At 50.5% G+C, this 11,287-nt stretch overlaps 5 protein-coding genes across 5 annotated transcripts; 2 read left to right on the top strand and 3 right to left on the bottom strand.

Moving 5' to 3' along the window:
* Window positions 1–431: 431 nt before the first annotated feature.
* N7471_005510 (serine/threonine-protein kinase) lies at window positions 432–3,532 on the top strand (the record flags this gene model as incomplete). The annotated part of the gene is made up of 4 exons (XM_057278229.1): window positions 432–666; window positions 730–2,624; window positions 2,680–2,742; window positions 2,801–3,532. The coding sequence occupies 4 exons, from the start codon at window positions 432–434 to the stop codon at window positions 3,530–3,532; spliced, it is 2,925 nt and encodes a 974-aa protein (XP_057137839.1).
* A 573-nt stretch (window positions 3,533–4,105) lies between these two features.
* On the bottom strand, window positions 4,106–7,456 carry N7471_005511 (DUF3591 domain-containing protein; the record flags this gene model as incomplete). Its single annotated transcript, XM_057278230.1, has 1 exon — window positions 4,106–7,456. One exon carries the CDS (start codon window positions 7,454–7,456, stop codon window positions 4,106–4,108), a length of 3,351 nt encoding a protein of 1,116 aa, XP_057137840.1.
* Window positions 7,457–7,902: 446 nt separating this feature from the next.
* N7471_005512 (RNA methyltransferase) lies at window positions 7,903–8,793 on the bottom strand (the record flags this gene model as incomplete). Its single annotated transcript, XM_057278231.1, has 4 exons — window positions 7,903–8,147; window positions 8,197–8,489; window positions 8,540–8,638; window positions 8,687–8,793. 4 exons carry the CDS (start codon window positions 8,791–8,793, stop codon window positions 7,903–7,905), a joined length of 744 nt encoding a protein of 247 aa, XP_057137841.1.
* A 138-nt stretch (window positions 8,794–8,931) lies between these two features.
* N7471_005513 (uncharacterized protein) lies at window positions 8,932–10,108 on the top strand (the record flags this gene model as incomplete). The annotated part of the gene is made up of 3 exons (XM_057278232.1): window positions 8,932–9,105; window positions 9,164–9,247; window positions 9,302–10,108. The coding sequence occupies 3 exons, from the start codon at window positions 8,932–8,934 to the stop codon at window positions 10,106–10,108; spliced, it is 1,065 nt and encodes a 354-aa protein (XP_057137842.1).
* A 250-nt stretch (window positions 10,109–10,358) lies between these two features.
* On the bottom strand, window positions 10,359–11,277 carry N7471_005514 (MICOS complex subunit MIC26/MIC27; the record flags this gene model as incomplete). Its single annotated transcript, XM_057278233.1, has 3 exons — window positions 10,359–10,997; window positions 11,075–11,167; window positions 11,251–11,277. The coding sequence occupies 3 exons, from the start codon at window positions 11,275–11,277 to the stop codon at window positions 10,359–10,361; spliced, it is 759 nt and encodes a 252-aa protein (XP_057137843.1).
* Window positions 11,278–11,287: the final 10 nt, after the last annotated feature.

The raw sequence follows: 11,287 nt of genomic DNA on the forward strand, positions 1-11,287 counted from the left end.
AAAGATGATTTTCAAGATAAATCAAATGGACCGTTCTACTATCCAGAGGGAGGGGGGAACAGACAATAAATAGGCAGAAACGGGGAATACAAGATTCTGATCCCAACCACCCCCGCGTCTTGAGCCTCTAGAGTGTCATGTGGTGTGGCTGTGTGCATTTTCATGTTAGGCTGGTATATCTACATGCATAGGTACCTATTTTGTCAATGTTGGTGTGTTCCAGATCTCCATGTCCATTGGGTTCATTGGGTCCTATAGGAAGCCGGGTGGTGCTTACCCTCTTACGTAGTTGCCAGCCCTAACAACATGGGTACTTCACCACAAACACCTGAGCTTCATGCTTCATGCTTCATGTTTCATGCATCTAATCCAATATATTGTTAAGGTTCACGCATGTTTCATTCAACATTCATTGTCTCTGGGAGGCAAAGATGACAGCCTCCAGTAAGAAAGATACAACTCGACGAAGTCTTTTCAATCTCTGGATCCCAACTAAAATCATTGTCTCTGGAAAGCCAGACACATCTCCAACTGACTCTGGGGCAACAGAAAGCCCGGCATCAGAGCCAATTATCCCAAGGGTGGGAAAAGATCGGTTCAGGGCTCGTTTGACTCGCAGTGGCTCCAAGATCCTACTGTTGCTGGGCTTGCGTGGTTCATCCAAGAGTGAGTGGTGGTCCACCGATGTCTTTCTTTTATATCAGACCATTCACTGATACTCTGTCGCAGGCAACAAAGGGTTTAGCGCCGACACCGATTGCTGTGGTTCCGTACACGCCGGCGACGAAAGCCCAGATCCCTTGAACTCATCCTCCCCAAGTGGTAATGGCGATGATAGCCCAGGATATCTTACTGCAGCCGAGTCCCCTCAAAGTGAACCAATACCTGTCACTCCTTCGCTCAGCACCCCTACCGAAGGGGTTGAAACTTTGTCTGAGCCACTTCCCGACCTACGACGGTCACCCGAGAGTCAGGGTGAACTGGCTTTTGTCGATGACGTGCAGCAACATGCCACAGGTGAGGACCCTCTGCCTACTACTGCCACTGAGCAATCGAGTCCAACAAATTCAAAATTTGTCGATCGCTTCTCGCATAAGATTTCGCTTGCGTTTGGCCAGCCCACTGTCATCCGCCGTGCGCATCTTCGGTCAAGACCGAGTATTCTTCCCGTCAGTTCTCCAGTGTTAGAGGAACTGAGCAAACAGAGTGATGGCGCCAATGATAGCTCAGACCCATCAACCAGCCCCAGCAGTGGTAGGTCTCCTGCTGGCGGGCAGTCAACTTCACAGACTCCGCCCACGTCCGGAGGGCCGTCTCCTTCCTCGGATAAAGGCAAGCTGCACGATGGACACGAAACTGCAGTGGTGCATTGGCCCTCTCTCTCTGAGATCAATGAAGCTGCCGATGCTTCAAACACAAAGGTAATCACAATAGCGCCGTCAATCAAAACCGTGGAAGCGACATCAGTGGCAAAAGTTTACTTGGAACTATACTTCAACTCCATTTTCAAAAACAAAGATCCTCGTCAGCAACGTCAGCTCGAGTTGGAGCAGCATATCTATGCATTTGAGCTCACACCAGAGGAGCGGTTGATGACAAGACACAACTGGGTTTTGGGAGAGAACGATTATCTTCGGCAGTGCCGTGTGCTTAAATCAAATCGATACTGCACTCAAAGCGAAAGCGCCATGTCTGTCGCAGGGTACAAAACTATCAAGGTACTGGGGAAAGGAAGCTTTGGTGTTGTGCGTCTTGTTCGACAAAATGGCTGTGATTCGAAGAGTTCCCATGAAGATGACCCTCTGACCCTCAAAGACAACAATGTCCAGTCCAGATCGAATCCTCTTGGAGCTTTGATGTCTGCCGTGGAAGGTGCCAAACAAAGCCGTCGAAGGTATATGACCGGTGAAAGGAAGGAGGTATATGCCATGAAAGTCATCAAAAAGGCAGAGATGATCCGTAACTCCCAGGAAGGCCATATTCGAGCGGAAAGAGATTTCCTTGTTGCCTCTGAGACCTCTCGCTGGGTTGTTCCTTTGATCGCCAGCTTTCAAGATGCCAACAATCTATATCTTGTGATGGATTACATGGTTGGTGGTGACTTTTTGGGGCTACTGATCCGCAAAGATACACTCCGCGAGGACTGGGCACGGTTTTACGTTGCCGAAATGATATTGTGCATTGAGGAGGCACATCGACTTTTCTGGATTCATCGCGATGTCAAGCCTGATAACTTCCTCATTTCTGCGTCGGGACATTTGAAAATTTCCGACTTCGGTCTGGCTTTCAATGGACATTGGTCGCATGATCAAGCTTATTATAACAGCCATCGCTACTCCTTGTTGGAGAAACTCGGTATCGATGTCAAGGGTGATTCCGAAGACCAGAATAGGGTTGCCGAAGCGAAAGAGCTTGCGCCCGAGATAAAATTGCACAGTCTGGATGACCATACTCTTCATCAACCATCCTCAACAAGTTTATTGGATTGGCGAAACAACAAGGGGCGGCGCAGATTCGCAAAAAGTGTTGTTGGAACCAGTCAATACATGGCACCTGAGGTCATTCGCGGTGAAATGTATGACGGAAGATGTGACTGGTGGAGCTTGGGTATCATTCTATACGAGGTAGGTCGCTCGACATTCCCGTTTTGGGTGTATCAAATTCTCATGGCGTTTCCAGTGTCTGTATGGGTTCACACCTTTTGCCTGTGAAAATCGCCACGATACAAAGATCAAGATCCTTGTGAGTAATTTCTCTTTTCCCTTGTTCCGGTGAACATTTCGTTCTGAAATTTCTCAAGCAACACGCAAGAACTCTGCGATTTCCGCGGGAGAAATCCACGGACAAGTTAGTCTCTCAGGATGCCATGGATCTGATTACCAGGATTCTCCAAGAGCGCGAATATCGCCTGTGCTCTCCGAGGTACCAAGCCAATGAAATACTGAATGGACGTCCTGTCTCAACCCAGATGCTCTACTCCATGGACGCGCGGTACCGAAATATCGCGAGCTACTACGTATACCCCAACGATGCAGCAGACATCAAGATTCATCCATTCTTCCGAGGTATCCGATGGCAAGATCTCCACATGTGCCAACCACCAATGATCCCTAGGGTCAGGAACTGGGAGGACACTAGATACTTTGACGACTGGAAATTGGCCAGCAACGGTGTCGAGCATGCTGTTAGTAGTGGCTCGGAGGATCCTGACCAAGAGCCTGGCGTGATCACCCCTGGGAATCAAGAAATAATTCCAGCGGAGGACGCTGTAGAGCCGCCATTTGCTGAGACTACCCCACGCGCGGCACAGGACCAGGCGAAAGACGCCGAAAAGAAAAAGGAGAAGAAGCGGCCCCGCGACAAAATCCTTCGAGACAAACAGATGAGCAAGACAGTCTTGGACATTCGCAAAAAGGGTGCTTTTCTGGGATATACATACCGGCGACCCAACGACGTTGCTTTGGCTTTCAGCACAGATCGAGGGCGTCAACCGTATAGCAGAGGCCAATTGGCCGGCCTGTATGCATCGTGACTATACAAAGAAAAGCAGTTGGATGGGGAGCTGACGCCCTACTCGACTTGGAACAAACCTGTTGGCTATTGTTACTCTTCCATTCATGCGACAAACCACCGTCCTTTCAACGGGTCAAACATATCCATATAACCCTCTTTTCATCTTGTATAGCGACTCGTTCCCTCATAGGTGACTCTTCACCGTCCTTAGAACTACGGTCTTTACTCCACTCTCCCTCATGTATCCTTAGGAATGAATGTATGATTATGGACAGAAGACATTAGCCTACCTGCACAAAAAGTATTGTCATCAGATTGAATACATCCTATTTCCTATGATACTTCATCGAAGATGAATGAAGCAAAACACCCAAAAGAAAATGAAACAACGCTGGGAAATTCATACACACAGCAAGCAGAAAGTGGCTATGTATGGTCTCAAATCACATCTGATGGGCAGGAAACAGGGGTATCGGAGAGCAAATTCGGGGCAGAGAAGCTTTTAAGGGGTATCAAGTTCGGAAGATGGATATGAAGGGGGAAATGATTAAGGAGATAGGTGCATAAGTGGCAAAGCAAAAGCGAACCGAGTTCACAGAACCGGTGCGCTCATGGAGAAAGCCGAATCCGTGACGCGATCCTCGGGCTTCATGGTACCATTGAGCAATGGACAGAGCTTCTTGTTTGTTTTGATGTGCCCGACCTGGCCGCAGTTGGCACACTTGCGCTGGGTACCAGCAGGCTTGCCGTCCGGATCGCCGGAACGAGGAATGCCCTTTTGCTTCTCGCGGGCGAAACGACGCTCCTTGTTGCGGTTGAGACGGCCGAGCTCGGCCTCGATCAGCTTCCTGTTGCGGGCGTCGACTTCTGGATCGCCCGTAGGCTGGAGAGATTCCAGCTTTGTGTGCATGGCTTCGTTGTGGTGACGATATTGGATGTAATGTCTGATCACTCGGGGATCGAAAACATGTTGTTCCTGCTCCACGATTTCGCCGTTTTCCTGCTTGACCTGGCGGGTGATGCGCAACACCTTGCCGCGCTGGCTGTTGAAACTCATTTTGCTGAACTGACTTGTTGTCTCATCGTCACGACGATATGGTCCAGGTGTCGGTGCTTCAGATCGGGGTGTTGGTTTGTTGAATTGATCCTGGTATTCGTCTTCTTGGTCCACGTCGCTTTCTTGGTCGGAATGCTCGATGGTAGAGGACAAGCTGCTTTTCTGAGCATCCCAGATCCGACGAATAGATGTTTCATATGATTTTTGCTGGCGGGCAACATTGTAGCTGTGACCTCCAAGCTCCTTAAGTCGCTGCGCGTCCAACTTATCCTCAACACTTTCACCGATAGCCTTGAACCCACCCTTCATGCTTGTTTTGATGAAGTTATAGCCCTCACCACGGCCAGTGGGGTCTCCTTCGCCATGAAGTTTCAGCATAGCCTTGCCTTGGGAGGCCAACAAAAAGTTGCGAGTTGCCTTCCAGGGAGCCATCTGCTGCTCGAAGCTCTCGAATTCTTCATCTTCTTCGTTTTCGCCGCCAGTCTCGGCATCGTTGCCATAACCGGTGTCGTGGAGATGCTGCTGTCCAATTTGCATGGATTCCAGAAGACAAACATCTTCGGGTTGGACCCACGAACGGATTGTGTCTTGGTCAGGGAGAACTGGATCCAGTGGCTTCCAATATTTAGTGTCTTTGTCGTGTTGAAGGAAATCTTTGACCTTCTGTCGGTTCTGCATATCCGTAGTGTTTGGTATGTGAGCTGTAACATCGCTGATCGCTAGTCGCTCATCCGGGCTCTTCTTCAATAAACGATACACCAACATCTTCATGCGATTCTTCGCAACAGTTGTCACCTTGCGCGAATGCGGTCCAGGGATATCAACCGATGGGAATTGTTGTCCGGCAACGTAGAAATTTTCGATGTTGCGCAGGAAATAGTCACTGCCACTAGCTCCAGTGGTGCTGCGAACCACGAGGAAGTCCGTAGATTTGGGTTGGTGCGGGAATAGCGGTGCTCGGTACATGGAGTTTGAGATTGCCGGGGAAATTTCGCCGGGGTCAACATGGCCAAAGATTGAGTAGGGACTCTTGTCCTGGGGTAAGAGAACAACTGTTTCGCCAATATCTGCCCTTGGGCGGGTGGGATCATCAATATTCTTTCGTCTGTAATAATTGATGAAACGGTTGCACATTCCAAAGTTGGCTAGCGTCATGGGCAGCTCCTCAGAGTATTCCACCAGCAAGACGTTGGAGTTGTCTCCCATGGACAATGACTTTGTAGAATCATAGACAGTTTTCGCGTCTTTGCCACGTAAGTGCTTGCGTCTTAACTGAACCGGGTTCTTGAAGAAAGACGTTTGCCCAGGCCGGAAGGCCATAGCAGGTCGGTGGAAAGATCTAGCCTCAGCCTTGGCCAGCTCAGTCTTGTAGTAGGGCCACTGCAAACGTAGGGCTGGCAGACCGTGCTCAAGTGTCACGTTGCCAAGGGTGCTGCGAATCTTGTTCTGATGATTCTGTTTGAGCATGTCGTATGCTTGATCATTCGAAATGTTGTACCGCTGAGTGAGACGGCGCGTCAAATTCAGGTCCACTTCATCCCTGGTGCGAGGAGCGGCGTGCTTCGGCTTGTTTGCGACGGCATCCGCTCTTAATTCGTCGACAAGAATATTCGGATCATTGAGATCGATTGTGACTCTCTTCGCGATTTTCATTGTCGCTTGTTCCGGGTCATCCAATAGTGGGATATCAATATGAGATAGAGCAATGACATCCATCGGAGTTGGGCCAGTCTTTCGTTTCTTGTTCGGAACCTCAGTTTCCATGAGCCAATCTGCTTCATCCTCATCAAATATACCATCCTTTCTTTGTGTCGATGGCTTCTCTTCCTGGTCAATGCTAGAGACATCATCCTTAACATCCCAGTCCACACAAATCATTCGAAGGTCCTGCATTGTGAAGCCACCCGGTAGCACTTCATCTCCGTCGGCATCATCCAGGTCAATATCTTCCTTTGCATCCTCCTCCGCCTCTTCTCCCTCGTCTTCGCGGTCCGATTGTGTAATCATCACCAAGCCATGAGTTTCGTGATCGAGGCCACGCTTGAGGGGCTGACCGGTTCTGAATGCACGCTCATGATCAGCCGCCAGCTCAATATTCACTTTCGTGGGCAAGACGGGTTTAGGCGGCTTGGTTGGCTGTTTTCCAATGAAGATGGCCTTCTTGTGGGGAATCAACTCGAGCCAACGTGGAAGAGTGTTGCGGTCGAACGAGGGAAACAAGGAATGCAAAAGCTCTTCGTGGTTCTCGGGTGGTGCAGGTGGGTTTTCGACGCCTGACATGGCGAACAACTGCTGCTGAAGTTTCCATGCGCGGAGTTCGACGGGATTCATGTCTTCCGACAGGATACTGTCATCGTCCGGAAATTCATCTTCCTCCATCATAGGTGGCTCTGGCTGCGGTTCCGGGGCTGACGGGATGGGTGGTAGGTCAACGGGCGCATCTGTTAAGGGCATTTCTTCGTCTTCGAAAAGACCACGGGTAGCATCATCCTGTCCAGCAGGAGGCGGCGAAAAAGAATCTTCACCAAAGAGATCATCGAGATTGTCATCCTGGGTCTGAGCCCCCTCTCCCGGGTCACCAAAGAGATCGTCGCCATTTCCGAAAAGAGCGGCGTCGTCTGAGCCCAAATTCGCGAAAGGATCTTGATTATCATCCACTGCAGGCAGGGCTGGAGCTGGGCGTGGCATGGCCTCTTCCTCCGGAAGTTCATCGTCGTCAAAGTCCTCGTAGTCGATCGCATCGTCGGCTTTTTCACCAACTTCCAAATCACGCGACAAGAAATCTAGAGATGGGCCGGTATCTTCGTAGTTGTTCAGTTGTCGCATCACATCGTCGAAATCGGTATCCTCCTCGCCCTCCGGGGCCTTCGGTGTTGCGTGCGGCATGGTGGCAAGTGCGCTTGCGTTCAAGGTGAGAGAAATGTTGTAAATGATGAAGGCGTTAGATTTGACAAATTGGTGAGAGAAATCGTAGGTTTAAGAATGTAGGCGCGAGCCGGACAAGGCGACGACGCGATTCAGAATATGCACATCTGGGTATTATGCGAGCCTGCGATTTGGACGTGGGTTTTGCCGTGGCTCTGATCGCGTAGGAGAGAGGAGAGGAGGAGGGGCGAGTCGGACAGGTGGTCGTAGAGAGAAAACGGGTTTCCAGGATAATGCGCAAGGGACCGGGTAACGCTAACCCGATAAGGCAATCAGCTAGATGCCTGAATTCAATACTTGACTCAATAGTTCAAACAGAAACAATGAAGAACAATAGAAGAAAAAAACATATTTGGAAGTAAAAATACAATTCATGAAATTATTGTCAGGTGAATAGCAACCATAAGTCATGACACATTGAAATCCCCATAGAAAATACACAACGCCTTGCTTGCACCTTCCATGCAATAGTGCATTACTGTAGCCTTGTCACCGTCAGGAACCAGCTTTGCAATTTGTTTCAAATCAGAGGTCCTTGGGATGTAAAGAACCATATGCTTGCTGAATACTGAGTATTCATCATACAATCTTTGGAGGGAATATGGCTCCATGGTCTTCAGGTTGAATACCTGATCTGAACGATATCCCGGGCCTGTTACATTTAGTTCATGTCACAAAAGCAAAGATTCGGACACACTTACCTCCCCAGGGAGGGCTGGCAAAGACGACACTGTACGGTGCCAGTTCCTTAAGTTGATTTTTGAGAATCTCGAAACAATCGCCTTCGAACCAAGTGATCTTGTCCTCCACGCCATAGATTTTCGCGTTGTGCTTTGCGCACTTAAGGACGGCAGGATTTTTTTCAATTGCATAGATTCGTTTCCATTTTCCGGTCAAGGCAAATGCGATGGTGTTTCCGCCTGCGCCAGCGAAGGCATCCACGAGAATTCTGCGCCCAGCAGGCGCTGATTCGGCAATCTGTGAAGCGATTGTGCTAAATAAAGGTTAGCAGGACGTCTGTCATAACAGAAAAGAGTCACGAACTTCGCGACTGGTTCTGGTGTGACACCAAACCAAGCATCATCGGTCAACCATACACCATCATCGTACTTGGAAAAGATCCGGTATCGTTGTGCCCAGTAGCTGGTAGTTGGGTTAGCATTGGTATTTTGCAATGACAATGACACTTACTTCTGGATGTCCCAGGGCACTTCGTGCAAACTGCTGTAGTGATGCACCTCTGGAGGCGCGTCTTCGTCTGCCATGATACAATGCAGCGATAAAGCGAGATGATCCATCGATTCTCGATAACTGATAAAGATGGGTGGTGTTTGCATGGTTTGCACATGTGTATCTGGCCAGCTCGCACGAGGTAAACACACCCCTACTCAGCCTCATTCGATCACCACTCGCAATCTTAATTATACCGGATAATTATGTTCGGCGCACTAAATCGCTTCATCGGCCGGCTAGACGGGGAGCCTGGCCAACAGCCTCGCAACGGCCCCAGTGACAACGCATTCGGTTTCCAGGTTCTCCGCAACAAAGACCCAGAATTGCCTCTTGAGCCATGGTTTGACTTTATCGTGGGCATCAACGGTCATACAATTGTGAGTATAGAGGATAATTATATCCCGGCATTATAGCTTCGCTCACACTGACATACAGGAAGATCCGGACCCGAACCTCTTTGCGACAGAATGCCGAAATTGCGCTGGGGGAAGCTTGACACTTGAAGTGTGGAGTGCGAAGGTAAGGATACTAAGATGATACTTCTAGATTCGAGCTAACTTTATATCTCATCAGGGTCAACGAACACACACAATCACTCATCCTATACCGCCAACGAACCCCTCCCTCGGCCTCGCGCTACAGCTTGCCCCCCTCTCTTCTACGCAAAACATCTGGCATGTTATTGCAATCCCATCGCCGCTCAGCCCCGCATACCGAGCCGGGTTACTTCCTTACTCAGACTATATCATTGGAACCCCCAGCGGAACGTTAAGAGGGGAGTCGGCACTTGGGGAGTTGGTTGAAGATCATCTAAATCGCACGCTGGTTCTGTGGGTTTACAATAGCGAATTTGATGTGGTTCGCGAGGTCGAGCTCGTTCCTACCAGGGGCTGGGGTGGCGAAGGCGCCCTTGGTGCAGAGTTGGGATACGGTGCTCTTCACCGACTACCCATTGGACTCGGAGAAGAGGTTGAGGGACCAGGAGAGGTTGTATTCGAGACACGCGAGGATGGCACTGCTTCCTCGGTGGGCGGCCCTGCAAGCGCTATCCCGGGCATGGCAGCTCCGTCGGGCAACTTCCTAGTCCCAGCGAACATCGCAGCGCCGCCGCCCCTGACCTCCGCTCAAGCAAGAGGTGCCTCGCCGTTACAGACTAGATCGCCCGCCGGCCGTCGTGCAGGGAAATCACGGGCAGCGGCATCGCCCAACAGAGCCTTTGATGATTACTTTGCCGAGGGTGAAGAGAAAAGTCGGGAGCAAGACTATGCGCCGTCACGGCATGGAACTCCTCTACCTCCGCCGCCAAAGGTAGGAGCCTCGCCCTCTCACACGGACAGCGCTGCGCCGGAAGGATCACCAGGACCTGCGCAAGAAGAATGAATGAATAGCCTAGAAATCAGAAATCAATTTAATGTAGAGTATGACGAAATCAATTTATGTCGATCATCGCAAGCTACCTATTCCCAATTGCAAGTGTACGCTCATAGATGCTCTTGTCAGGTCACCTACTTTATGACTGAACGATTGAAACAAAAGGAACCAATCCGGTTATGTCTTCGGATCTACGATTTCTAAGCGTACATATGCAACAAATAAATCCGCTCTATAGCCCCAAACAGCCGGGCTATATTTAGTGGCCCTTGCTCACCAGCTCTTCCAACTTCTTCCGGGTGTCACCGATCTTCTCCTCCATCATCTGACGCGCCATTCCGCTGTGCGCAATACCAGTGTACCAGATGTGCTCCGCACGCTCACGGACAGCCAAGTGCTGCTCCGCAACGGCAGGGACCTTCTTCTCGTACTCCCAGACCAAGTCTCCGACATTCCGCATCGTCACGGGCAGGAGAGTGTAGGCGGCCGCAGTACCGAAAGCGAGCGGCGATGCAGTGCGGAGGAAGATGCCACGGTTACGCGAGACAATCGAGCCGGCCATGGCGGTTACGACGACGTAGACACCGCCGGGCAGGAGACGCTCGCCGGACTCGGCAGAAGGTGCAAGCGAGGCAACGGTGTTGGTGAAGCAGTTTTCGATGTTGAGGGCCCGAGACAGGAAGTTGTTGAAGCCCTGCTCTGCGGCAAGGGAGTGTGAGTAGAGGAAGAGGCGAGCTTGTCGGACCTGGGCGGTCAGGATATCTGTCGGGGTGGGTGAAGAGGGAGCTGGTTGCGCAGCCGGCGCGGCGATCAGCTTAGGAGTGGCAGGCGCAGCAAGCTGAGAGGGTTTGGAGGGTTCAGGAATGTCGGCCGGGAAGTCATCGTAGATAGGTTTCCGCTATATTAGGGAAGCAGTCGTGTGTCAGACCAAGAATCTCAGACATTTAATAAAGATAGGAACTGATCTGGGCATACATTGTCTCGGGGCTCTTCTGCGAATGCGGTCTTCTTAGGGAACAGAGCAATACCTCCCGCGAGGAGAGTGGCTGCGATCGGAGCCACAGCCCGCTTGCCACAAGTCAGCATGGAAATGGGATATTGGGCAATCAATTGCATCCAAGTTGAAAGGAAGCAATTATACAAAGGCATACCTGTTGCAACATCGGCCGGAATGACATCCTGAAGGTG

This window comes from Penicillium samsonianum (genome assembly GCF_028829775.1).
Source record: "Penicillium samsonianum strain IBT 33392 chromosome Unknown utg000003l_segment0_segment0, whole genome shotgun sequence".
Taxonomy (NCBI): Eukaryota; Fungi; Ascomycota; class Eurotiomycetes; order Eurotiales; family Aspergillaceae; genus Penicillium; species Penicillium samsonianum.